The following is a 27,070-nucleotide window of genomic DNA, read 5'->3' as shown; positions in this document are numbered from 1 at the left end:
AAAACAGCTGAGGTATAGAGGTGGTCTGGCCAGGCCTTCTCCCCAGAGTGTCTGCAAAACCAGCCCTTTGATTGGCAGTGTAACTAGCATCTACCCACACACACACACACACACACACACATGTGCACACACACCCTTGTCCTTAGAGCGTCCTCTTCCTCGTTCCACCCACATCGCCAGGCCCCGCTCCTAAGGAGTAGACAGCATCAATTATGCAAAATTCAATCAAATATGGTTTGTGGCCTGAAGAGCTTCAAATTGAATCAGTTTTTTTTTATTCTCTAAAGGTCTGTGGTGGGCGAAAAACCACCCAACATAACGACCCGTCTGTTTGCCCAGCTCCTCTGTTACCTCATGTACCTACTGTGTGTCGTATTTTCCCTTTATTTCACATGGAAACTTTAAAGGGGCAATCGACCATCATGATTATGTACCCATTGAAGTACCTAGTCAGAACCCAACATATAAGCTTGTTTTGCTCCAATGTTTGTAAGCAAAGTAAATGTAAATAAACACTAAAGCCTCAAAACATGAATTTGAGAGTGGTTACATTTCTCCAGCCCTATCCCGCAGATTTTTACTGAAACAGGGGCAGGGAGTGCGCTTTGTTATTGTTTCAACTGCTTATTGCGCTTTTAATAGACATCTATAATCAGATTGATTTATTATTCTCTGTCATAAGACAGAGCTCCCCCATAGAGACCGTACTCAGCCAGTCTTTTGCCTGGTACACACATACATTTGACATAACAGTTGTGATATTTGCAAAAACAAAATGTGACACCGCACAACGGTTGTGTTGTGCAGACAAATTAAAACACATGTCAAATGCCTCATACAACCTGAGTGTGTACGATACCACGCCTTCGAGTGAGCACAGTTGACCTTTTCTGCAGCTGACCTCCCAGTGTCATTAATAATTGCTCCTGTTGTTGTGCTTTAAGGTCACCGATTCGAGGACAACCCTGGAGTGAGGCGTCACCTGGTGAAGAAGTCATCTCGATGCCAGCTCCTCCAGACCACCAACAGCTCTTCTCAACTGTCCAGCGTGAAGAAGAAGAGGACGGCTGACAAGAAGACCCATGAGGTGAGAGAACAGACTCCACGGCACCAGTTGATTGGTCAATTGATTAATTGACTAATTGGAAATATTAAATCATTGAAAACATAGGATCTTCCTAGTAATTGCTTACTAAACATTTAGCAGATCTAAAGCCAGGGAACTTCACTTCACAGTTGGAGTCACGACATACTGTAGGCCTAAGCCCTCAGTCATAACACTTAGAAGATCTATTTTGAGACTGTATAATCTAATCCGTGACCTTTGCAACATATTTTCTAACTTTGTGTACTATTTCTATCAAAGCGTTATCTGAGTAGCTCCCTTGTGTCCCATTCGTATGATGTCATAGTCTGGCAAAGGAGTGATCGCCGTCTATCTGGTCCCTATAATGTTCCAGGAAGGTTGGAGCTATAACATCGACTCTGTTAGCGCGCTGTGTGCTCCAAGAACATTCCCTGCAGAAACATTTCAATAAGTCTCCGACAGTGCAAAGCACACATGTCAATTAGACCAAAAGCTTTTTTCCTTAGACTTAAGAAGAAAACATTCTGCTTTACTTCATAGACTTTAATATAATTGAATTTGACATTTTTCCATTCAATAGATTTTCAATTTAATTTCAATTTCAGTTCTTGAACAAACAAAGAAAAGAAAAAGAGAAGATGAGCCATATGGGAAGTCATGGATAACTAGGTGTCTGTTTGGTCTCTATAGGTGTTTGTGGAACTCAATGAGCTGATAGTGGATAAGAACCAGGAAATGCGCTGGAAGGAGACGGCCCGCTGGATCAAGTTTGAGGAGGACGTGGAAGAGGAGACAGACCGCTGGGGAAAACCCCACGTGGCTTCGCTTTCCTTCCGTAGTCTGCTGGAGCTCCGCAGGACCATCACACATGGTGACGCCCTCACCACACACACAAACACACAGTCACAAATTGACTATTGGTAAAACTTTGAAATTCCACTACAATAGGTAGTAAATCTGTGCCCTTCACTCTCCCCCTGCCATCCCACATAAGGTGCCGTCCTTTTGGACCTGGAGCAGACCACCTTGCCTGGTATTGCTCACCTGGTGGTGGAGACCATGATCATCTCAGACCAGATCAGAGCGGAGGACCGGGCCAACGTGCTCCGTGCCCTGCTGCTCAAACACCAGTGAGTGGTCAGCTGCCCAGGCTTTAGCTCAGAGGGCTATCCCACATAAAATAGCACAGTGCATTCGGAAAGAATTCAGACCCCTTCACTTTTTCCAATGTTACAACCTTATTCTAAAATTGATTAAATATATATTTTTTTGTATATATAATGCACTGTACTAGAGGTCGACCGATTATGATTTTTCAACGCCGATACCGATACCGATTATTGGAGGACCAAAAAGAAAAGCCGATGCCGATTCATCGGCCGATTGAAGAAGAAGAAAAAAATATTTGTAATAATGACAATTACAACAATACTGAATGAACACTTATTTTAACTTAATATAATACATCAATAAAATCTACTCCAAGTCTCAGAGGGAGTGACGTTTGAAATGCTATTAGTGCGCACCCCGCTAACTAGCTAACCATTTCACATCAGTTACACCAGCCTAATCTCGGGATTTGATAGGCTTGAAGTCATAAACAGCTCAATGCAGTCACCTCCAACCCTAATATAGGTCACCTCCAACCCAGTATAGATCACCTCCAACCCTAATATAGGTCACTTGATTCTAATAATCTGCTGGTTAGTAAGATGAATCGGGTTTGTTACAACTGGAGTTGGAGCAAAAATCTACAGGAGGGTAGCTCTCCAGGAACAGGGTTGGAGACCGCTGCCCTACCTAGTGCACATAGGGCTCTGTGGTTCTGGTCAAAAGTTGTGAACTATTTAAGGAATAAGGTGCTATTTGGGATGCATATAGTGATTATAGTTGGACCTACAACCAAATGATAGAATAAGTAGTGGGAGATTAATACTAAATACATAGCCCAGTTAAAACATTTTTCAAAATCTCACTTGACAGAGATGTCAATCTCAATGTGACTTCCCTGGTTAAATGAAGGATCTCACTGTTTTAAATCATCACAAACAATTGAAACCATTTCTTTCAGTTCGGGGGTTTGAACTTGCTAGTCCACCGCTCTAACCACTAGGCTACCCTGCCACCCCATATATAGGGAGAAAAGACTTGATGAGTGTCAGCAGTCAATTTGAATTTAAGGCTGAGGAATGAGCAGTATGAGTACATGACTGAAGGATAGAGGAGGACTTTTCCTATGTGTTTTGTTGCCTTCAATGTGGTAGCTTGCAATAGTTGTGGCCTATGTGGCCTCATTCCAACATACGCATGCATAAACACACACACAAGCACGCACTTTTCAAATTTGTGTGAACCCTCTCTTCTATCTGTCTCTGTACTCAGATTCAGTTTTCCTAGGCCCAGTTTGGTCCCTAGGCCCAGTTTGGTCCCTAGGCCCAGCTTGGTCCCAGATCCCGACACAAGCCCTCCAGTAAAGAAGAGGACAGAATGGTACCATGTTTGGCCATAACAGTATTCACCTTGCATGGTGCCTTGAGGTACTCTGTGGTGGAACATTAATGGTTTGCAGAGACTCAGCAGCCATGGTTTTCTTACTAATGTTGTGGTGTGTTCCTGGGTTTGCTTCAAGCAATCATCCATTTTGATCTAAATGGTATGTATGCCTTTTGGATGATGGGCCTATTGTGTTGTCTGAAGTTGATCGATTGCTGTGTTATATTAGTGTGTTCTTTTATACCTGTTGCTATTATGCTGTTTGATGTTTAAATTGGTACAGGTCACCATCTACACATTTCAGAGTCAGAAAGGACAATATGAAAATAGTGTCATAAGGTCTATTATGGAAAACAATATATATATTTTTTTCTTCTCATTTTGACAGTGAAGCTTGAGGACAAATGTACTTGCAGTTATATTTATCCCAGGCATTGTTGTCAAAACATGGGTTGTGGCTTCATCCCAGAACTGGAACCTGCCTTGTCTGTCTCTTATGGTGCCAAGTGCCAACCTCCCTGTAAGCCATGTTACACCAGGGGTCAGTGACAAGTCACCTGGCAGTCTGTCACCAACCATAGAGCAAACTCTGGGCCAGATTGAACCATTGTCAACCATTTAGACAGATTCACTATAAGAGCACCACACACACATGCATACACTTACACACACACACACAGACAAACACATTTGGTTGAATATATTAAACTATGGCTCTCTCTCACACACACACACACACACAGACACACGCATGCATGCATACACTTACACACACAGGCAAACACATTTGGTTGAATATATTAAACTATGTCTCTCTCCCTCCCTCTCTCTCGCTCTCTCTCTCTCACACACACACACAAATACACACAACAGACGGTCATCAGCACTCCGCCACCAGGCCTCGTTGCACACACCCCGTCAGTTGCAACCTTTCAGCAACATTTTCCACCATGTCACCAGCTGCTTTCCATGGGAAAAGCCTTCGAATTGGCTGAGCCAGTCCAAGATAGGAATTTATGATGTGGAAAGAAATGCATCAAGGTGGCTGTAGAATTTAGCTCATCGCTTACTCATTCCCGTTTAAAGATTCTCTGGGTGCTGCTTGAGCACAATTCGGTGTGGTGGCACACCTTGTTCTTTTGTTTTGTTGAACTATTGTGTCCAACTCGGGAGACGGGTAACAAGACCAAACGGGCCTAATGATGGAGGTGATGTCACCTCTGGACCGGAGTGTGAGTGTGATCAACTGTCTATGTGCTGTGAGGGGCCTGGTCACACACGCAAGCACACACACACACACACACACACACACACACACACATTGCTGTCTTGTTTTAGAGGAGCACACCTAACACAATCCAGTGTGTTCCATGGAATACATAGAAAACCACCCACTTGAATAGGTTGAGTCAAATTTTTAAAGAGTCTTTATAACATATCCTTGAGTCTTTATAACATATCCTTGAGTCTTTATAACATATCCTTGAGTCTTTATAACATATCCTTGAGTCTTTATAACATATCATTGAGTCTTTATAACATATCCTTGAGTCTTTATAACATATCCTTGATAAGTCTTTATAACATATCCTTAATACGAGTCTTTATAACATATCCTTCATACGAGTCTTTGTACCATATCCTTAATACGAGTCTTTATAACATATCCTTAAAAATATTCTTTATAACATATCTTTAATAAGAGTCTTTATAACATATCCTTAATAAGAGTCGTTATAACATATCCTTAATACGAGTCTTTATAACATGTCCTTAATACGAGTATTTATAACATATCCTTAATAAGAGTCGTTATAACATATCCTTAATACAAGTCTTTATAACATATCCTTAATAAGAGACTTTATAACATATCCTTAATAAGAGTCCTCATAACATATCCTTAATACGAGTCTTCATAACATATCCTTAATAAGAGTCTTCATAACATGTCCTTAATGAGGGCCTTCATAACATATCCTTAATAAGAGTCGTTGGACGGTATGTAGAGGATATGAAGGATTTGTTTCTTTTGATACTGACTCCATTAACTATCATCCACTTCTTGAATGGACGCAATACATTTTGACATCACAGTGCATAATAACCACTTTATATTGTATCGCAACCTTCATGAAGTTCCAGTCTTATTGCATGGCAACTCCCGACTGTAATACAACCTCCTGTGTCTCCTGCTTCCAGCCACCCCAACGACGAAAAGGAGGGCCTCTTCCATCGCAACCACTCTAGTAACAGCCTTCAAGGCAGCTTCCACCGCAACCACAACCACGGTCCCAACACTGCGTTGCCCCTTGTGGCCGAAGACTATGCAGCGGTCCACCACCACCATGACAACAAAGCACCAGACCATGACAAAGAGGTGTTTGTGAGCTTGTTTATGAGGGGCGTGGGCAAAGTGTTGCTTTTTTGTTTAGTCTTGTGCACATCTATAGGCTGGACTGGAGATGTATGTTTAAAGGCCCAATACAACCGTTTTTTAATCTCAATATCAAATGATTTCTGGGTAAAAATGAAGTATCTTACTGTGATTTTTAAAAAATTAAAATAAATTTAAAAAAACAAGAATAGCTTCTTAGCAAAGAGCCATTGTTCAAGCAACATTTCTCTAGGACTGTCTGGGAGTGGTATGAGTGGGGAGTGGAAAATGGAAAACAAGCAGCTGTTATTTGCAGAGAGGTTTGGAATGATCTTATTAGTCTATTAACTAATTTACTGCCTGGTGATGTTACCAGGCAGGCTAAAACTCCATCCCACCAAAACAGGCTGAAATTTCAGGCGGTCGTTTCAGCTCTTACACTAAAAGGATATTATCATAATTTTCACAATTTCACATTATTATTACAACCTCATAGTCTGGAAGTACAGTATATATAAAACAGAGGAAAATCACATTTTTTGAGTGCGCTGGGCCTTTAAAGCTATTGGTCCGATACTGATATTTGTGTCTGCGTCTTTGTGTCTCAGTTACAAGCCTGAATGTTTATTCAGATGGACATAATACACCTTTTCTTGGCTCAATGGCCTTGTCCAATTCCTTTGAAAACAAACGAAGAATGGTCTGAGTAGATGATTTCAAGTTCTGAGGCACAGAGATATTGCTCAAATTCCACCTTGAAATAGAAATACAATACTGTATGTCATATTCAATTTTTTTCTCCATTGTATAGTACTGTATATCACACACACTGAATGTACAAAACATTAGGAACACCTGCTATTTCCATGACAGACTAACCAGGTGAATCCAGGTGAAATCTATAATCCCTTTTTGATATAATTTGTTAAATCCACTTCAATCCGTGTAGATGAAGGGGAAGAGACAGGTTAAAGAAGGATTTTTAATGCTTGAGACATGGATTGTGTATGTGTGGTTTTTCACACTCAGCAGTTTCCATTGTGTATAAAACATGGTCCAACACCCAAAGGAAATCCAGCCAACTTGCCACAACTGTGGAGTCAACATAGGCCAGCATCCCTGTGGAGTGCTTTGGACACCCTATAGATTCCATGCTCTGATAAATTGAGTCTGTTCTGAGGGCAAAAGGGGTGCAACTCAAAATTAGGAACGTGTTCCTAATGTTGTGCAAACTCAGTGTATATTAGAGTGTAAAAACAAATCTGAGATATGCGTCGAGTTCAGTAATGCAGCCACAGTGGGAAACAGAAAACCCCAGATATTGCTTGGAATCGGAGACAAAAAAAAACTTCCATTAGCCACTCCACCCACATGAGATGAATGATGTTCTTAGTCAGCTTACAGGTGCTCCTTGTTAAAACTTCTTGATGCATTAACTGTGAAACTTTAATGTTCCCCGTGGCTTGAAACTTTGGCAAATTTAAAACAGCTCATAAAAATCTAAAACTCCAGTCGTATTAAAATATTTGAAAGTGATTTTACCATTTCGTACTTTTGTCACTGACGTTGTGTTGATTTGTGTCTGCAGATGAATGCTAGATAGACACTGTACGACTGTTCGAAGTTCATAACAGTCTGTAAAATTGACAAATGTAGGGTTTGGATCAACTAATACCAAGGCGAGAGCCTGTGGATGTTCTGTGACCGTCTGGCAAAGCTTTTGTTTAGCACAGGCCTTACACAGGCTTAGCATGAAATACATCCTTATGTTTACGCTTCACCTGTTAACATTTTTCTGGTTTGTGACTTCAGAAATCACATCACCCCCCCCTGCCGACGGCTCACGACCATCAGGTTACCAAACACACAAAACTCTTAGCCAAGATTCCCAAGGACGCCGAAGCAACCGTGGTCTTAGTGGGTAAGCCCAAGGAGTATATATACAGTACCAGTCAAAAGTTTGGACATGAGTGTTTTTCATTATTTTTTACTATTTTATATATTGTGGAATAATAGTGAAGACAGCAAAACAACAAGAGATACGCCATCTGGTTTGCTCTTAGTGGGAGGAAAAGCAGTCAACAAGTGCTCAGCATATGTGGGAACTCCTTCAAGACTGTTGGAAAAGCATTCCATGTGAAGCTGGTTGAGAGAATGCCAAAAGTGTGCAAAGCTGTCATCAAGGCAAAGGGTGGCTACTTTGAAGAATCTCAAATATAACATATATTTTGATTTGTTTAACACTTTTTTTGGTTACTTTTGAGGTCTTCACTATTATTCTACGATGTAGAAAATAGTTTTAAAAAATTAGAAAAACCCTTGAATGAATAGGTGTGTCCAAACGTTTTCCGGGTACTGTATGTGTGTGTGAAACATGCATTTGGATGTACTGTACATTTATTTTCACGGCTACATTTGCCTGTGTAAGTATTGGCTCTGTCCGTTCACATGCCAGCCTTAAGGCGGTGTGTACCAATTGTTAGCGTTGATTTAATTTCTAATTGGCATAACTCATCTCTCCACTGACAGTAGTAGTAGATGTGTGGTGCTATTTCTCAGGCAAAATGGCTTGCCCTGGAAACACCCATTGGCTGCAATATTAGCTTAGCTTGCCTCCCTTAGCCCTCACCAATTACCCCTTACCTATTAGCATTAGCATTGTTTCCAAAGATCCTTAACTGTGTGTCATTCCTCAGGGTGTGTGGAGTTCTTGGAGCAGCCGGCTATGGCCTTCATCAGGCTGAGTGAGGCGGTGCTGCTGGAGTCGGTCCTGGAGGTGCCGGTGCCAGTCCGTTTCCTCTTTGCCCTGCTCGGCCCCGCTCAGTCCAACATGGACTATCACGAGATCGGACGCTCCTTCTCCACCCTGATGTCTGACAAGGTAGCTGACCTGTAAAAAAACATGGCACACAACTTTTCCCATAATTCCTCTCAGCTGTAAATGGTACAAATAGTACAAACATTTAGGTCTGGTTTCCCAGACAGATTAAAAGTCCTGGGAAAAAAATAGAGGTTTAGTCTGGGTCAGTGAGATCTTGTAGACCATTACTCATCTCTTCAAAACATCCCCAGAACTTCCACGAGGTGGCTTACTTCGCGGATGACCGGCAGGACCTGCTGAACGGCATCAATGAGTTCCTGGACTGCAGCATCGTTATCCCCCCGTCGGACGTGGAGGGCAAGGACCTGCTAAAGACGGTAGCCTCCTTCCAGAAGCAGATGCTGCGCAAGAGGAAGGAGAGAGAGAACATTAAAAAGGGCATGACCCATGCCACCCCCGGGACAGACCAGGAGACCAAAGGTGATCATAATTGTATTTATTTCTTTATTTTGTTTGCAGCCCTTTGGAGTTCTCCAGGAGTAGATTGAAAAACACAGGCTTACTGGATGTCTGTCTGTTTCACTGCACTGCAGAGGTGAGCCAGGACGAGCAGGAAGAGGAGGACCAAGAGGTGGACCCCATGAAGCGGTCAGGCATCCCATTCGGGGGCCTCATCCATGACATCAGACGACGCTACCCACGCTACGCCAGTGACATCAAGGACGCCTTGGACTCACAGTGCATTGCCGCCATCATCTTCATCTACTTCGCAGCCCTCTCACCCACCATCACCTTCGGAGGACTGTTGGGTAAGAGAGCTTTGCCGGCACATATTTGTTTTCCTTCTACCCCAAAAATGTGATTCACCGACGTTTCAGAACAAACAATGAAATGTTTGCTAGCTGTCCTAAGAGGATGTGTACTCCATAAAGTGCTAGCTAACTAAATAACCAGCTAGCTTAATATAACACCCCATTGCCAAAAACGTTTGCGACAACATAGCTAGATGTTTTTCACAATTTACTTGTACCTCTACATGTCACTGTAGGTTTTAGATACTGAGTAGTTCACTAATATTGTACAATATTCAATAGTGTTCTCATTAACTCGAAAGTAGCTGTTACTGAATGAGAAGATACATAAAGGAAGTTTAAAAACTACAGCTCAGTCAATATCCTTTCCAATTAAACAGGAGAGAAAACAGAGGGCATGATGGGAGTCTCTGAGCTTATCATCTCCACGGCGACCCTGGGGGTGCTGTTCTCGCTGTTGGCCGGACAGCCCCTGCTCATCATTGGATTCTCAGGACCGCTGCTGGTGTTTGAGGAGGCCTTCTACAAGGTGCCTGAAAATAAACACATATACAGCAGGGCGATGGTGGACAGGAATCATCCAAAAATCATGATAATTAAAAGCATTTTTAAAAGGTCTTAAGAGCGTTAGATATGTGTATCTAATAGGCTACTTCATGTTGCACAGCCCATTTGAAACCCCATTTGCCCCGGTTCGGAGCCTATTAAATATCTATTTCACTCTTCCATTCTCACTCCCTTTCTGCCTCTCTTTCTCCCTTCCTCCCTCCCTTCCTCCCTATCTCTCCGTCTCTCCCTCCCTCTTCCACCCTCAGTTCTGCCAGGCCCAGGGCTTCGAGTACCTGACTGGCCGGGTGTGGATTGGCTTCTGGCTCGTCTTCATAGTGCTGTTGATGGTAGCGGCCGAGGGCAGCTTCTTGGTCAAATACATCTCACCCTTCACCCAGGAGATCTTCGCCTTCCTCATCTCGCTCATCTTCATCTATGAGACCTTCTCGAAGCTCATCAAGGTAAAAACCAATGGGTAATGTTTTACATGAGGACAGTCTGATACATCAGATGTGGTATTTAGCCTTTTTCCATCTTCCAGGTATTCCAGGAGCATCCTTTGATGAGAAGCTACCCGCCTGCTCTCAGCCTGCCTGGTATGGACTTCATCAACCCCACAGACCCCGGGGGCCCGGTCCTAAACCAACCCAACACAGCCTTGCTGTCTCTCGTCCTTATGCTTGGCACCTTCTTTGTGGCCTTCTTCCTCAGGAAATTGCGCAATAGTCGCTTCCTGGGCGGGAAGGTAACCTATGGCAGCCATTTTCTCAGAAACCCCTCATTTGTTTTCTCTGGGCTCATTTCAATCCAACGTATAGGTTTTGGTCCAAGTGTTTCTCCCTTACTAATAACAATAACAATGTTATCACAAAATGCAGTATGAATATAGGCTTCCTATTTTATACCTACCGTATACAGTATAATCTATACTAGTGACCCTATGATCTGGAGAGTGTTCTGTTTTATCATGTGATCCCCCCAGGCCAGAAGAGTCATCGGAGACTTTGGCATCCCCATCTCCATCCTCTTCTCTGTACTGTTGAGTTACTCCATCCCCGACACGTACACCCAGGTAACCATAACTGCCATTGCCAACACCTACATCCGTATATGTGACTGACGGGCCTGATTCGGTCTTATGTTGCAAAATTTGAAATTGTGTTTTTTACATTGGATAAAAGTAGAGACTAGAAAATGGTATAGCATACACTGCATTTGAGGAACAATGGGAAAGTAATTCTGCTTTGAAAGTTGATAAAATGGCCCTTGAATGTTTTGGTACACATACTGGAGAGCTCTTCTTTGTCTACACCCATTCGGCATCGTTCACACCCTTTTAAGCTTTAGCCCCACCCATCTATGTGAGGCCATGTACTAAACATCCAAAGATTTCAAGACTGAAGGCTGGTTTATACTACGGGTCTGTTCATAAATTTAATCTGGAGTGCAGAGTGTGCTCTGGGCGTTCGTAAATTCATAGTGCTGTCAGATGGTCTATTTGTAAATTCAGAGCGTTTTGCTCTTGGAGCGTTTAGAGCGCACTTTGGACGCTCTGGCCGAGGTGCAGGGTTGATTCGAGCGTTCTGCCCTAACAACAGCAGTCAAGCACCCAAGCTGACTGGCTTATGTTGGCTAGCTTGCTAGCTACTTCCAGACACAAATGAGTAAACAGCTCACTCTGACCATTTTACTCGCCCTAGCAGAGATGGTTAGGTTGTTTTTATGTTATCCAGAGCATTGGTGACTGCAACTGTGCTGCTGGTAACAATTTAATTTGCCAACAATTTAATTTGCCAACGCTTACTGACACCGGCCATATTCATCGTGTGTTGAGCGTTCGTAAATTTGTCAGTTATTCTGCACTCTAGCACACTCAGACGAGAGTACTCTGAAATCGGAGTAGATAGCCAGAGCGAATTTACAAGCTATGTCTATCGACAGTTGTCACAGTGACATCATGAACATTCTATTTAAATGGTTACTTGCATACTGGAGTATTTTGTTTAGACATTTAGCCTGCTAGCTAAACAATGAACCATAATCCCATCTCATAACGTTACTACCCTGTATGAATCTGCAGGTAGCTAAACAACCAGAATCAATGTTAGCTAGCTAACATTAGGCTATAACTAGCAATGCAAATGGCTCTTAGATATGAATAATATTTCTACACAGATTAAACATGTAACGTTAGCCGGCTAACGTTAGCTGGCTGGCTAACATAGACTTTAACTTGAAATGAAAATGAATTTCTTGACAAAATTAGAAAATCTGAAAATCTAAATGATCTGAAAATGTAGCTACCTAGACTATCTTACCATATACATGGATGGATGCTTCACCATCTCTGTCAAGGATGCCATGGTTGCCCTTAGTTTGAAGATGTAATCCGGAGGCAGGTTTTTTACACACCAGTGTGTTCTCTTTTCGACTCCGTCTGCATATTTGCAATCAAACGTCAGAATTTTCTCTGTCTCCTTAGCTATCATAGTCTAATTCCACTGATTTCAAAACTTGGTCCTCCAGACAGAAAGTGGAGAGCAACACTTATGCAGTTCTACTACGTGATATCTTTCAAAAAAGCAGGGTTAGAAAGGATTACCTACACATACTGACCAGCTCGTGTTATAGACAGAAGCCGGCTACTTGGTAGACCAATCCGAAATCAATTCTCAGGGTGTCCAGCACACTCATTATCTCAGCCAATCATGGCCAGCGGGAAGGTTGCTGACTTTTTCCCTGGCTAAACCATCTAAGCTCATAATTTAACAATTTTATTCGTATTTACAGATGGCTTACACGTTTGTTATTAAGGCACATGAAAGTTTGCATGTTCCAGAAGGCATTTCTGCTCCCCAAAAAGTTTACGTTCAAATGGCTCACCTGTGAAGTAGTGACGCGCGACAAACGCCCAGTTTCCTGAAACAAGTCACATATCTAAAGGCTCCACTACATCCCTGATAACTACATCCCTGATACACATTGAACATTTAAAACAAAGTCACTCACAACAAACTGTCCTGTTCTTGCTCATTATAATTTTGCCCTGACTGATCTTGTTTCTGTTGCCTGTGATTTTACAGAAGCTGAATGTACCATCTGGTTTCTCGGTCACGTCTCCTGACAAGCGGGGCTGGTTGATCAGTCCATTCGGTGACAAGAAGCCCTTTCCCTTGTGGATGATGGGAGCTTCGGTGGTGCCCGCTCTCCTTGTCTTCATCCTCATCTTCATGGAGACACAGATCACCTCGTAAGTGCTGCCTGTTGCTATGGTAACGTGTCACTTTAGAAGTGAAGAGGGAGTCAATTACCATGGTTATGCCAGTCACATTTGTTAGACTAGATAAAATGAAATAACATTTTATTGGTCATGTACACATGATTAGCAGATGTTATTGCGAGTGTAGTGAAATGCTTGTGCTTCTAGTTCCAACAGTGCAGCAATAACTAACATGTAATCTAACAGTTCCACTTCAACTACCTAATCACACTAATCTAAGTAAAGGAAGAAGAATATATATAAATGGATGAGCAAAGACAGAGTGGCATAGGTAAGATGCAATAGATGGTATAAAATACAGTATATACATATAAGATGAGTAATGCAAAATATTTAAACATTATTGTGACTAGTGATCCATTTTTTAAAGTGGCCAATGATTTCAAGTCTGTATGTAGGCAGCAGCCTTTCTGTGTTAGTGATGGCTGTTTTTCAGTCTCTCGGTCCCAGCTTTGATGCACCTGTACTGACCTCACCTTCTGGATGGTAACGGTGTGAACAGGCAGTGGCTCGGGTGCTTGTTATCCTTGATGATCTTTTTGGCCTTCCTGTAACATCAGGTGCTGTAGGTGTCGTGGAGGGCAGGTAGTTTACCCCTGGTGGATGCGTTGTGCAGACCGCACCACCCTCTGGAGAGCCTTGCGGTTGTGGGCGGTGCAGTTGCCGTACCAGGCGGTGATGCAGCCCGACAAGATGCTCTCAATTGTGCATCTGTAAAGGTTTGTGAGGGTTTTAGGTGCCAAGCCAGTTGAAAAGTTGAAAAGGCGCTGTTGTACCTTCACCACACTGTCTGTGTGGGTGGACCATTTCAGTTTGTCAGTGATGTGTACGCCGAAGAACTTAAAACCTTCCACCTTCTCCACTGCTGTCCTGTCGATGTGGATAGGGGGGGGGGTGCTCCCTCTACTTTTTCCTGAAGTCCATGATCATCTCCTTTGTTTTGTTGACGTTGAGTGAGAGGTTGTTTTGCTGACACCACACTCCTAGTGCCCTAACCTCCTCCTTGTAGGCTGTCTCGTCATTATTGGTAATCAAACCTACTACTGGTGTGTCATCTGCAAACTTGATGATTGAGTTGGAGGCGTGCATGGCCACGCAGGCATGAGTGAACTAGGAGTAAAGGAGGGGGCTGAGCACGCACCCTTGTGGGGCCCCAGTGTTGAGGATCAGCGAAGTGGAGATGTTGTTTCCTACATTCACCACCTGGGAGTGGCCCGTCAGGAAGTCCAGGACCTAATTTCACAGGGCAGGGTTGAGACCCAGGGCCTCTAGCTTAATGATGAGCTTGGAGGGTACTATGGTGTTGAATGCTGAGCTATAGTCAATGAACAGCATTCTTACATAGGTATTCCTCTTGTCCATATGGGATAGGGCAGTGTGCAGTGTTATGGCAGTGTTGCGTCTGTGGACCTATTGGGGTGGTAAGCAAGGTGGAGGTGTTATGATCCTTGACCAGCCTCTCAAAGCACTTCATGATGACAGAAGTTGGTGCTACGGGGCGATAGTAATTTACTTCAGTTACCTTTGCCTTCTTTGGTACAAGACCAATGGTGGCCATCTCGAAGCATGTGGGGACAGCAGACTGGGATAGGGTGAGATTGAATACGTCCGTAAACACACCAGCCAGCTGGTCTGCGCATGCTCTGAGGACACGGCTAGGGATGCCGTCTGGGCGATGAGGATATATGTTGTCTCATACGTGCTAGTTGGGTAACCATGGTGATATCAGTGTAGGGGTTGCTATCGAGAAACCAGTTTTTGGTAGGATGATGTTGTGAAGCAAATCTATAAACAGAGTTGGAGGTACTGCAAGTTCAACTATGTCAACTATCAATTGGCTGCAGGCCATAATGATTAACCAACTGACATCTGTTCCTTCTCTGGCATTTACCAATCACATTGGAGTAGAGTGAAGATTACTGACTTTATATCACAGGCACAATACTAAACAAATAAGAACATGAAAATAGTGCTTGTTTCTATATGTGGTGACCTGGGCTGCATACGTGTGCTGGGTGTTTTACTTGTGTGTGTGTGTGAACATACATGTGATTTTGCACATATGTGTTTATGCATGTATGTGTAAACATGCATGTGGATGCATGTGTGAATGTATGTGTACATGTGTGTGTGATTTACACCTTCCTTACCCATTCCTTACCCCCCCTCTCTTTACTCTTCCTCCATCCTCCCATCCTAGACTAATCGTCAGCAAGAAGGAGCGTCGCCTGGTCAAGGGATCGGGCTTCCACCTGGACCTGCTGCTCATTGTCACGCTGGGCGCCATGTGCCCTCTGTTAGGCCTGCCCTGGCTCACAGCCGCCACTGTGCGCTCGGTCACGCATGTCAACGCCCTTACTGTCATGAGCAAGGCCACAGCGCCTGGCGAGAAGCCTATGATCCAGGAGGTGAAGGAGCAGCGGGTGACGGGCCTGGTAGTTGCCGTGCTCGTGGGTGAGGAGGATGCTGTTTTTCTGGAAAGGATTGGATGTAGGCCCTGGTGTGATGTGAAGGAAGGTGTCATTGATCAAAATCAATTCAAATGTACTTATAAAGCCCTTTTTACATCAGCAGATGTATGGCTATGAAAAACTCCCAATGAAGGCAGGAACCTAGGAAGAAACCTAGAAGGGAACCAGGCTCTGAGGGGTGGCTAGTCCTCTTCTTGCTGTGCCGGGTGGAGATTATAAGAGTACATGGCCATTACGGCCAGATCGTTTTTCAAGATGTTCAAACGTTCATAAATGACCAATAGGGTCAAATAATAATCACAGTGGTTGTAGAGGGTGCAACATGTCAGCACTTCAGAACTAAATGTCAGTTGGCTTTTCATAGCCAAGCATTTAGAGGTCGAGACAGCAGGTGCGGTAGAGAGAGAGAAAGAGAGAGAGAGGGTCGAAAATAGGAGGTCTGGGACAAGATAGCGCGTCTGGTGAACAGGTTAAGGTTCCATAGCCACAGGCAAAACAGCAAAAACTGGATCAGCAGCACAACCAGGTGGACTGGGGACAGCCAGGAGCCGTCCTCTGACAGATACAGACAGAGAGATGGGAGAATTAGAGATAGCATACTTAAGTTCACACAGGACACCAGATGAGACAGGAAAAATTCATGAGATAGGACAGACTCACCCTTGCCTCCCAGCACATAGACTATTACAGCATAGATACTGAAGGCTGAGACTTGGGGGGTCGGGGACACTGTGGCCCTGTCCGATGATACCCCCAGACAGGGCCAACCAGGCAGGATATAACCCTACCCACTTAGCCAGAGCACAGTCCCACACCACTAGAGGGATATCAATAGACCACCAACTTACTACCCTGAGATAAGGCTGAGTATAGCCCACTAAGATCTTCTCCACCGCACAAGCCCGAAGGGCTGCAAAACCAGACAGGATGATCACGTCAGTGACTCAACCCACTCAAGTCGAGTATAGCGAAAAAAGCGTGGCACGACATGACACACTACTCCTAGGGATGCCATGGAAAACCACTAGTAAGCCAGTGACTTAGCCCCCATAATAGGGTCAGAGGGAGAGAATCCCAGTGAAGAAAGGGGAGCCGGCCAGGCAGAGACAGCAAGGGCGGTTCGTCACTCCAGTCCATTGGTTGCACCCCTTGGTCAGACTAAACTCAATCATAGGACCTATTGAAGAGATGAGTCTTCAGTAAAGACATAATGGTCAAGACCGAGTCTGTGTCTCTCACACGGATAGGCAGACCATTCAATTAACATGTAGCTCTATAGGAGAAAGCCCAGCCTCCAGCTGTTTTTTGCCATCATTGTAAGCCTGCCACACACACACTATACAATACATTTATTAAATATAAGAATGAGTGTGAGTTTGTCACAACCTGGCTGGCGGGAAGTGACAAAGAAATCTTATAGGACCAGGCCACAAATAATAATAATCAATCATTTTGCTCTTTACTTAGACACCTTACATATAAAACCTTATTTGTTCATAAAAAAATGTGTTAATGAGACACATAACTCTGCAATGTTGGGTTGTATTGGAGAGTCTCAGACTTTTTCCACACACAGTCTGTGCCTGTATTTAGTTTTCATGCTAGTGAGGGCCGAGAATCCTGTCATACATAGGTATGTGGTTGCAAAGGGCATCCGTGTCTTAACAGCGTGATTTGCCAAGGCAGGATACTCTGAGAGCAGTCCAATCCAGAAATCTGGCAGTGGCTTCTGATTAAATTCAATTTTTCACAGAACCACTTGTTGTAAGATATCGGGAAGTGGACTGGAGGCAGGACATCAAATCAAATGTATTTATATAGCCCTTCGTACATCAGCTGATATATCAAAGTGCTGTACAGAAACCCAGTCTAAAACCCCAAACAGCAAGCAATGCAAGTGTTGAAGCTTGGTGGCTAGGAAAAACTCCCTAGAAAGGCCAAAAACCTAGGAAGAAACCTAGAGAGGAACCAGACTATGAGGGGTGGCCAGTCCTCTGCTGGCTGTGCCGGGTGGAGATTATAACAGAACATGGCCAAGATGTTCAAATGTTCATAGATGACCAGCAGGGTCAAATAATAATAATCTCAGTGGTTGTAGAGGGTGCAACAGGTCAGCACCTCAGGAGAAAATGTCAGTTGGCTTTTCTTAGCTGATCATTCAGAGTATCTCTACCGCTCCTGCTGTCTCTAGAGAGTTGAAAACAGCAGGTCTGGGACAAGGTAGCACGTCCGGTGAACAGATGAGGGTTCCATAGCCGCAGGCAGAACAGTTGAAACTGGAGCAACAGCACGACCAGGTGGACTGGGGGCAGCAAGGAGACATCAGGCCAGATAGTCCTGAGGCATGGTCCTAGGGCTCAGGTCCTCAAAGAGAGAATGAGAAAAAAAGAGAGAATTCGAGAGAGCATACTTAAATTCACACAGGACACCGGATAAGACAGGAGAAATACTCCAGATACACCAGACTGACCCTACTGACACATAAACTATGGCAGCATAAAAACTGGAGGCTGAGACAGGAGGGATCAGAAGACATTGTGGCCCTGTCCGAGGAAGCTTGCTTTCAGGGTTCGGGTATTTTCTTTATACCAGGGAGCTAATTTCTTGTGACAAATATTTGTTGTTTTTAAAAGGTGTGACTGCATCTAGGGTAATACGTAAGGTTAAATTTAGGTTAGGTGGTTAACAGATTACTCTACGTCTTTGGGTAGGTGGAGGGAGTCTGGAAGAGCATCTAGGAATCTTTTGGTTGTCCGAGAATTTATAGCACAGCTTTTGATAATCCTCGGTTGGGGTCTGATCAGATAATTTGTTGTGATTGCAAACATAATAAGATATTGGTCCCAAAGTCCAGGATTATGAGGAAAAACGTTTAGAGCCACAATGTTTATTCCATGGGACAAAAATAGATCCAGGTTATGACTGTTGCAATGCGTAGGTCCGGAGACATGTTGGACAAAGCACACTGAGTCGATAAAGGCTCCTAAAGCATTTGGTAGTGGGTTTGTGGACTTTTCCATATTAAAGTCACAAAAAATGTGAATATTATCTGCAATGACTACAAGGTCCGATAGGAATTCAGGGAACTCAGTGAGGGACGCTGTATATGGACCAGTAATCCTGTAAAAGGTGACTGCATAGATGTTATGACTAGAAACTCAAAAGACGAAGATGCAGTCATTTTTTAAAAATGTTTTATTGACATTTGTTGTCGTAAATGTTAGCAACACCTCCGCCTTTGCGGGATGCATGGGGGATATGGTCACTAGTGTATCCCAGAGTATCTTGTAAGGTGTGCTGTACTGTTGCACTCAGAAATGTAACATGGACAGCAAAGTAAGAAATAGGAAAATAAATAGTCAATGGTTGATAGGGACTATGTTCTAATACCAGTGGTGTAGTTTATCTGTGTATATAGCGTTCTCTGTGGTTAAACCTGCAGTGGCTTGCGAAAGTATTCACACCCCTTGGCATTTTTCCTATTTTGTTGCCTTACAACCTGGAATTAAAATAGATTTTTGGGGCGTTTGTATCATTTGATTTACACAACATGCCTACCACTTTGAAGATGCAAAATATGTTTTATTGTGAAACTAACAAGAAATAACACAAAAAACAGAGAACTTGAGTGTGCATAACTATTCAACCCCCCCGAAGTCAATTTCATATATTATTTATATCCCAACCCTGATCTCTACTTCTCCACAACTGTTTGGAGAGCCCCTTGGTCTTCATGGTGCCGCTTGCTTGGTGGTGCCCCTTGTTTAGTGGTGTTGCAGACTCTGGGGCCTTTCAGAACAGGTTATATGTTGAGATCATGTGACAGATCCTATGACACTTAGATTGCACACAGGTTTACTAATTATGTGAGGTAATTGGTTGCACCAGATCTTATTTAGGGGCTTCATAGCAAAGGGGTTGAATACATATGTACACACCCCTTTATCATTTTTTGAAACAAGTAATGTTTTTCATTTCACTTCACCAATTTGGACTATTTTGTGTATGTCCATTACATGAAATCGAAATAAAAAATCAATTTAAATTACAGGTTGTTATGCAACAAAATAGGAACAACACCAAGGGGAATGAATGCGTTTGCAAGTTACTGTAACAGACGTTCTTGAATGGTGTTACACCAGAACTATTTACTCGTGGACAGACTACTTCAATATAACCAGATTTGAGTTCCGGGTTAACCGAGATTACTGCTGGACTGGCTCAGTCGATCTGAATTCAACCAACCTACAGATCCCCATGCGACCTGGATCTCACACATTTGACCTTTCACCTTTGACTTGTGTTTTCCTAAGGCATGTCTATCGTGATGACGGACGTGCTCCGTAACATCCCACTGGCCGTGCTGTTCGGGATCTTCCTCTACATGGGCGTCACGTCGATCACTGGCATCCAGCTCTACGAGCGCATCACACTCATGTTCACGCCCGCCAAGCACCACCCCGACCACATATACGTGACCAAGGTGAGCCCAATAGCAGAATACGATGGAGAGTCTACTCGACCTCTGTTTTTGTTATAGATTTGTCCCCAATCTATTTTGGTATCCTGCTTTTGCATGTTTGTGAGTTTATTTGTGCATGATGTCGGACTTGAGTGGGATTGTGTGTGTGGACTTACTTTGCAATCAAATGATAAAAGGATAAAGTTGACCATAGACATTGATCTAATGTCGGTATTGCAATAGGTATGTTTTTGATCCGTGTCTAGTCAGGTGCAGGCTGTCAATGTTAGTGAAAGACAGAAGGGGATCCACCCACTAGATGGAGCTCAATCCATCTAATTCTATTTTTCTTTTTACCTTTATTAAACGAGGCAAGCCAGTTAAGAACAAATTCTTATTTACAATGACAGCCTATCAGGGAACAGTGGGTTAACTGCCTTGTTATGGGGCAGAATGACAGATTCTTACCTTGTCAGCTCAGGGATTTGATCCAGCAACCTTTTGGTTACTAGCCCAACACTAACCACTAGGCTACCTGCTGCCCCACTATATAATCATTTCCATAGGCATTCCATAGGCAGGGTAGCAAATCTTAACTTAACTTACTAGTGTACAAAAACCTTTAGGAACACCTGCTCTTTCCATGACAAAGACTGACCAGGTAAATCCAGGTGAAAGATATGATCCTTTATTGATGTCACTTGTTAAATCCACTTCAATCAGTGTAGATGAAGGGAAGGAGGCAGGTTAATTAAAGAAGGATTTTTAAGCCTTGAGGCAATTGAGACATGGAGTGTACATGTGTGCCATTCAGAGGTTGAATTGGCAAGACAAAATATTTGTCCCTTTGAATGGAGTATGGTAGTAGGTGCCATGCGCCCTGGTTTGAGTGTGTCAAGAACCACAACTCTGCTGGGTTTTTCACAATCAACAGTTTCCTGTGTGTATGAAGAATGGTCCGCCACACAAAGGACATCCAGACAAATTGACACAATTGTGAGAAGCATTGGAGTCCACATGGGCCAGCATCCCTGTGGAATGCTTTCGACACCTTGTAGTGTCCATGCCCCGACGAATGTGTTCCTAATGTTTTGTACACTCAGTGTCTGTCTGTCTCATCTCTATGAACAGTATGTGTTAATTGTCCTGCCCAGATCATTATTCCTAAACAAATGAATATAAAATATGAATTCAATTTATTTCAATTATGGTTAAGGCTGTACTTAAAGTCTGCAGGTATGATGCATTGTAAGACTTGTCATAAGCATAAGCAGTATAACCCCATTTTCATGTTTGTGTGTGTGTGCGTGGGCCACAGGTGAAGACGTGGCGTATGAACATGTTCACCATCATCCAGCTGGCCTGCATTGTGCTACTGTGGGTGGTCAAGTCGACCGTGGCCTCACTCGCCTTCCCCTTCATCCTCATCATGACCGTGCCGCTCCGCCGCCTCATCCTCTCCCGGATCTTTGAGGAGCGTGAGCTTCAGGCGGTAGGTGGACATTCCTGGAATTCTCTGAATTCAGGCACAATCATCTGGTCCAGGCAACATTGGGTCACACGTTACAAATAATAACACTGATGTCCTGTGTTCGCAAGGGGATTTCTGTTGATTTGTGAAATGTGCATGCTACACAGTACTTTAATTCAGTTAACAATACATTTGTAAAATGTTTATCTCCTCGAAGTCAAGTCTCTAAACCACATGATCTTAACGAGAACGGACTTGATCAAAACACAGAGAGTGTGTGTGTGTGTGTGTGTGTGTGTGTGTGTGTGTGTGTGACAGAATTGTGGGTTAGATTCCTGGGACCAGCCACGTGTAAAATGTATGCACGCATGACTGTAAATCGCTTTGGATTCAAATGTCTGCTAAATGCCTATTCTTCTATTATTGTTTCACTATATTGGCCAAAGCATCAAGACACTATGAATGAAGATTCTGATGACATCCCAACATCTCTCGCTCTTACAGCTCGACGGGGAAAATGAGGACTCCCCCAACTTTGACGAGGATGGTCGGGACGAGTATAATGAGATTCACATGCTTGTGTAGACACGTCACACGGGTAGGCCCAATCGTCTCTCTCCATCTTCCAAGGCTCTCTCCATCTTCCAATCACGAGCATGTTTCTTATTACGTCTGGGAGCTGTGTCTTGAAAACACTCAGATGACGGTAGGATTTTCGTCCAACAGAGAAACATTATGTGTATATATACTGTATATACATATATTATATTCAAATTCTGCTGTACTTTGATCTCAAATGATGTAAAGGAATAACCCCACTGTTATAATTTGTTTCTGGTTTTCCTGCTGCAACAGTTTTTCCTCTCAAAGAGGTCAGTAGCTCTGCTGCCCTACTGTTGCTGAGCGTGTCAGGAATCCTCAAGTGCGTGACATGGACATTGCACCTTTTAAACACAGACCAATAGTTCATAAACACTCGTCCCCACTCAAACCCTGGACATGGGTTCTTCCTCTTACTTTTAACGGTAAAGCTCTCTACAGGTTCCGGGCATAAGTGCAATGACAACAACCCCAAGTACTCCAGTAGGTTGGTTTTCCCTCCCAGTGTTGGAGTCCCATTTATTTGGGGCACCGGTGGAATGAACACTGGTTGTATGACAGCCACACTGGTTTCACTGGGAGCGAATACTCCACTGCCCTCCTCAGCATAACTGCCTTTTTACCCTTCTTCGTACTGTAGCCATTACCAGTGGAATTCAATGACCACGTTAACCAAACAGGAAGTTCGGCATTATTTTCACTGTGTGCACTCCCTTTAGTTGTGTGCTCCTCACAGGATACGTTCACTTTTGACCTTTGTGATTCACCTGCACCGACACACCAGTTCCCTGGTCCAATAACAGGAGAAGATACATTCGTTGATCCCCTCTGAATGCGAAGATACAGTACATGAGGATTACGTGTGTTTTGGAGAGATGTTACTTTATAAGGTATATTCTGCCCAACAGGCCAATCCAATGATTGTGGATGCATACAAGTAAACACATTGAGATCTGCTGACCTTGAACATGTTTAAATTTTTCTTTAATATTTTTGTGACCTTACCGAATTAAATGTTAGCCTACCTATTTACTTTAGTTTGTTGTTAGTTGCCAAAATTATATGAAGCGATATTGACATATGGAGTGCATTCTAAATGCCTGTTAGTTGGAGGAATTTGCAATTATTAACATTATTCAAAACCTTTGTCAAAGTCACTGGAATTATACCACAGGTATCAAAATCACTGTGTAGCACCACTGTCATTGTGTACTTCCATGTTCTGTAGGCAACTGTTGGATGTGAAGGGTACTATAGCATAAGGTAAAACTAACCTTTGTAAAGCAAATAGATCATTGATCATTGGTTTTGTGTCCCTGTTGTGTACACAAACCATTCAAGGAAATATTTAAAATTATACACACAGGTGGTTCAGAAGTGATTATATACAACTTGGCATGTGTTTAACATGTACAGTGATTGGAATGGACTCTTTTCCCAAAGGTTCAAGTTTCTACCCCACACAGAATGTTTGTCTGTTTAAAATGGACTATGTTATCATGAACAGTGCTGCAGAACCATAGGTTTAAATTGATACACGTGAAGTGGAGACCATGTTTCAAATATTGAAGCATCTGCTGAATTTGACGAAATTATGCATTGTATAATATGATACTGCTGTTTTTTTTTTAAATAGACCCCACTAGAGAAGTGTAACATCACATGTCTTATTGACTCTTGTCGTACAAACACTACACTCTTAGAAAAAAAAGGTTCTAGAAAGGTTATTTGCGGAGGGATAGGGTTCTACCAAGAAACGTTTTGATCTGAAGATCACTTTTTTGGAAGACAAGGGTTCTTTGTAAGGGAAAGGGTTCTACCTAGAACCTTTAACATTCTAAGAACCGTTTTTGGAGGAAAGAGTTCTTTGATAATTCTTTAGAGGGCAATAAGGATTCTTTGGAAGGCAAGAAGGGTATTTTGGAAGGCAAGGGTTCTTCATAGAACCATATTTCCCAGCATGCTCTAGATAGAACCATATACAGGGAGTTCTATAACGAACACTATATAAACGATTCAAGATAGAACCCTCTGCAAAGGGTTCCCCCCTATGGGGACAATCCGAAGAACCCTACAAGGTACTACTATTTAGCAGCTTTTTTCCCTAAGAGTGTAGATACTGGAATTGCAATGGCATGTTGTGTATGGACAACCTACTTAGCCCCTACCGTGTGAGACGTATTGAATGTACAGGCCTATATAGTAAGTTTCCAGGGATGTTGTTTTGATAGTCTCTACTTTGTCTGCACTGTCTCTTCCGCTGCTCTGTTAAACTGGAGGTATGCTAGCGTCAACTTGGCTTCTGAAGGAAGGACTTAAGTCAATAGAATTTCAGACCAAAGTGGCCGTGCTTTACTCTGGGCTTGGAGTAATAGACAGCTACTGGCATTGTATTTGGCATGTCAAAGGCAAAAGGTATCACAGTTACCATGGCGTCAGACATGAAAATGGGAAGAGGGCAAGGGGAGAAAGCTTCCCCCTCACTTGATGTGAAGGAAAAACGGGGAAAGGTCTATGTTGTTTGAGAACACGGGCTTGCTGGTGTGTTGAGGGCTACCAGAGATCCCCGTGGCCCTGTGGTGGATATGCCTACACTCAGTAAAACAATCACTCAGTCACTGGGAAAAAAAATAAAGATTTGGAAGAGTGGTTATTATTCAAGATAATAAAAAGGTATAGTGTAGCCACTTTCTTCTGTTCTGTCTGGATTCCTCAAGATTTGGAGCAGGGACATGAAAAGAAAATAGTTCTAGGCCCATGAAAAAGGCCTGGCATGTTAGATGTTGGGAATCCACAATGTTTCGTCGCCTGATACCTCCATGCTAGCACAGACCAGACCACCCACCCAAAATCTAGGAATATAGCGTTATGTTTTAGCCGCTGCTACTTACCCGTCTCTCACTTGAAGTCTCTGGGACCTTTTTTTTCTTCATTTGATTGGATGACTAGGACATTTGTGAAGGCGTTAAGAAGTACTGTAGACAATCAGAAATGTATGCAATTAGATTACCTGTATATCTTTTATGTATCTACCTTTATAAGTAATAAGATAGCACTGCTAACCCTGTGGCAACATCCTATTGTATGTCCAGTTTTTAAATTTTTATTAATGGGTCTTTCCCAACTTGTCCTACAAGTTTGCACCATGTAATGAATATAAAGTCATAAAGGTGAAGGTCCCCTTTAAAGGGATAGTTCAAGATTTTGACAATGAAGCTACGAGCTAGTTCCCTCAATGCTAACTAGCATTAACACAATGACTGGAAGTCTACTGGAACAGTTAGCATTAGCACCAGTCATTGTGCTAATGCTAGTTAGCTTTGACTCGCAAAACTACCTTCCTGCATACTGTACGCAGAGACATAAAAATGGTATCCACTAGTTCATCAGACTCTGGGGAAGTAGATAACAGGTTTATTGTTAGGTAGGTGAATGTGGCATTTAAAGGATTTTCTGCAGCTCACTTGTAATGACGGACTTATGACATATCTCTCAATGAAGGACAATGTTTTTAGTGTCACTCTTAAGAAGGTGAGTATGGTTTATACATGCTATACCTGTGTTAAAATCATCCTGAAGCCATGTCACACACAAATATAGTGACACACATACACACACACACACACACAAAGATAAGTCTTTCTGCTCTGAAAACGATACCTATTGAAGTGGGGTTTGTCTGTCTGAGAAAAAAAAGTATGTGAGTTAATTTTATGATAAATTATGAATTACTTTAGCATTAGCAATACTGAAAGATACTTATGTTATGTGGATACTTGAATAGCGGTTCAGCCTGTTATTATTGTAAAGAGGTTTTCAAACTACTGTAAAACAAATTGTTATTTTTTTGTCTGAAAATAAATATTTATGTGTTTCAAATAAATCTATCACATTTTTATTCAATACTTATTTAAGAACATAACAGGGTATTACAATACTATAAGTACCATTATTCAACATACAATATGGGTGTACAAAAATGTGTGTTTCTGAATGTTAAACAGATATCCAACTTTCTGTTGGCTACGTCTAGTGTGTCTCACGTGAAAGTGTATTTTGTGTGTGTGTGTGTGTGCATTTGTAAGATTTGTCCACCAAGAGGGTTGGCTCTCAGAGCCCAGTGGTTGTGGTGATGTGGACACACAGCAGGGGGAGGAGCAGAATGGTGATGATACAAGGCAGAATCAGCAACATCAGGACAGCGAAAGCCGGGTCCTCCACACGCGAGCAGAGTGAGAAGAACATCTGGTGCACCTCTAGGAAGATGTCATCCTTCAGTGAAGGCTCCACACACCTGGTACTGGTGGCTACTTGTTCCACACAGTGCTTCAAAATGATGTAGGAGCTGATGGTGAAAAGGGGAAAAAACGTAATGTTCCATTTCCCTATTTCTCTCCTGAAGTGGGCATTCACTCACTCCATTCCTTTTAATGGGGAGTGAACAAGTGCACACTTCAGGAAGAAAGGGGAGAGAAATGGGCCAGAGCCACTGTCAAAACAGACTAATAAAAGTAGGATGTACTAAACAGCCTGGACTACTGTGAACCAATCGCTCAAATTTCAGGGTGTAACCGGTTGATCTGTTCCCAGTGTTAAAGAGACACCACCCAAACACACCATTTAGTTCTCCAGGGTTTGGGCCCTGCA

At 42.9% G+C, this 27,070-nt stretch overlaps 1 protein-coding gene across 4 annotated transcripts in view; it reads left to right on the top strand.

Moving 5' to 3' along the window:
* slc4a3 (solute carrier family 4 member 3) overlaps positions 1–26,387 on the top strand; it is an 88,548-nt gene extending 62,161 nt beyond the window's left edge. For 2 of the 4 annotated variants that reach the window (XM_029635324.2, XM_029635603.2), the window contains 18 exons: positions 945–1,087; positions 1,778–1,958; positions 2,082–2,217; positions 3,470–3,577; positions 5,783–5,960; positions 7,770–7,878; positions 8,654–8,838; positions 9,030–9,258; positions 9,372–9,587; positions 9,971–10,119; positions 10,406–10,600; positions 10,681–10,884; positions 11,122–11,211; positions 13,223–13,389; positions 15,620–15,873; positions 20,204–20,373; positions 21,671–21,844; positions 22,328–26,387. In XM_029635324.2, the coding sequence (XP_029491184.2) occupies positions 945–1,087; positions 1,778–1,958; positions 2,082–2,217; positions 3,470–3,577; positions 5,783–5,960; positions 7,770–7,878; positions 8,654–8,838; positions 9,030–9,258; positions 9,372–9,587; positions 9,971–10,119; positions 10,406–10,600; positions 10,681–10,884; positions 11,122–11,211; positions 13,223–13,389; positions 15,620–15,873; positions 20,204–20,373; positions 21,671–21,844; positions 22,328–22,408 (2,969 nt within the window). In that variant the 3' untranslated portion in view covers positions 22,409–26,387. The remainder of the gene's footprint in view (positions 1–944; positions 1,088–1,777; positions 1,959–2,081; positions 2,218–3,469; positions 3,578–5,782; positions 5,961–7,769; positions 7,879–8,653; positions 8,839–9,029; positions 9,259–9,371; positions 9,588–9,970; positions 10,120–10,405; positions 10,601–10,680; positions 10,885–11,121; positions 11,212–13,222; positions 13,390–15,619; positions 15,874–20,203; positions 20,374–21,670; positions 21,845–22,327) is intronic. The other 2 variants (XR_003860606.2, XM_029635526.2) reach the window with 2 other exon arrangements.
* The last annotated feature ends 683 nt before the right edge of the window (positions 26,388–27,070 follow it).

The sequence above is a fragment of the Oncorhynchus nerka genome, linkage group LG1, assembly GCF_034236695.1.
Source record: "Oncorhynchus nerka isolate Pitt River linkage group LG1, Oner_Uvic_2.0, whole genome shotgun sequence".
Lineage (NCBI taxonomy): Eukaryota > Metazoa > Chordata > Actinopteri > Salmoniformes > Salmonidae > Oncorhynchus > Oncorhynchus nerka.
Note: the sequence above shows the minus strand (reverse complement) of the source record. Positions and strands in the feature narration are given on the sequence as shown.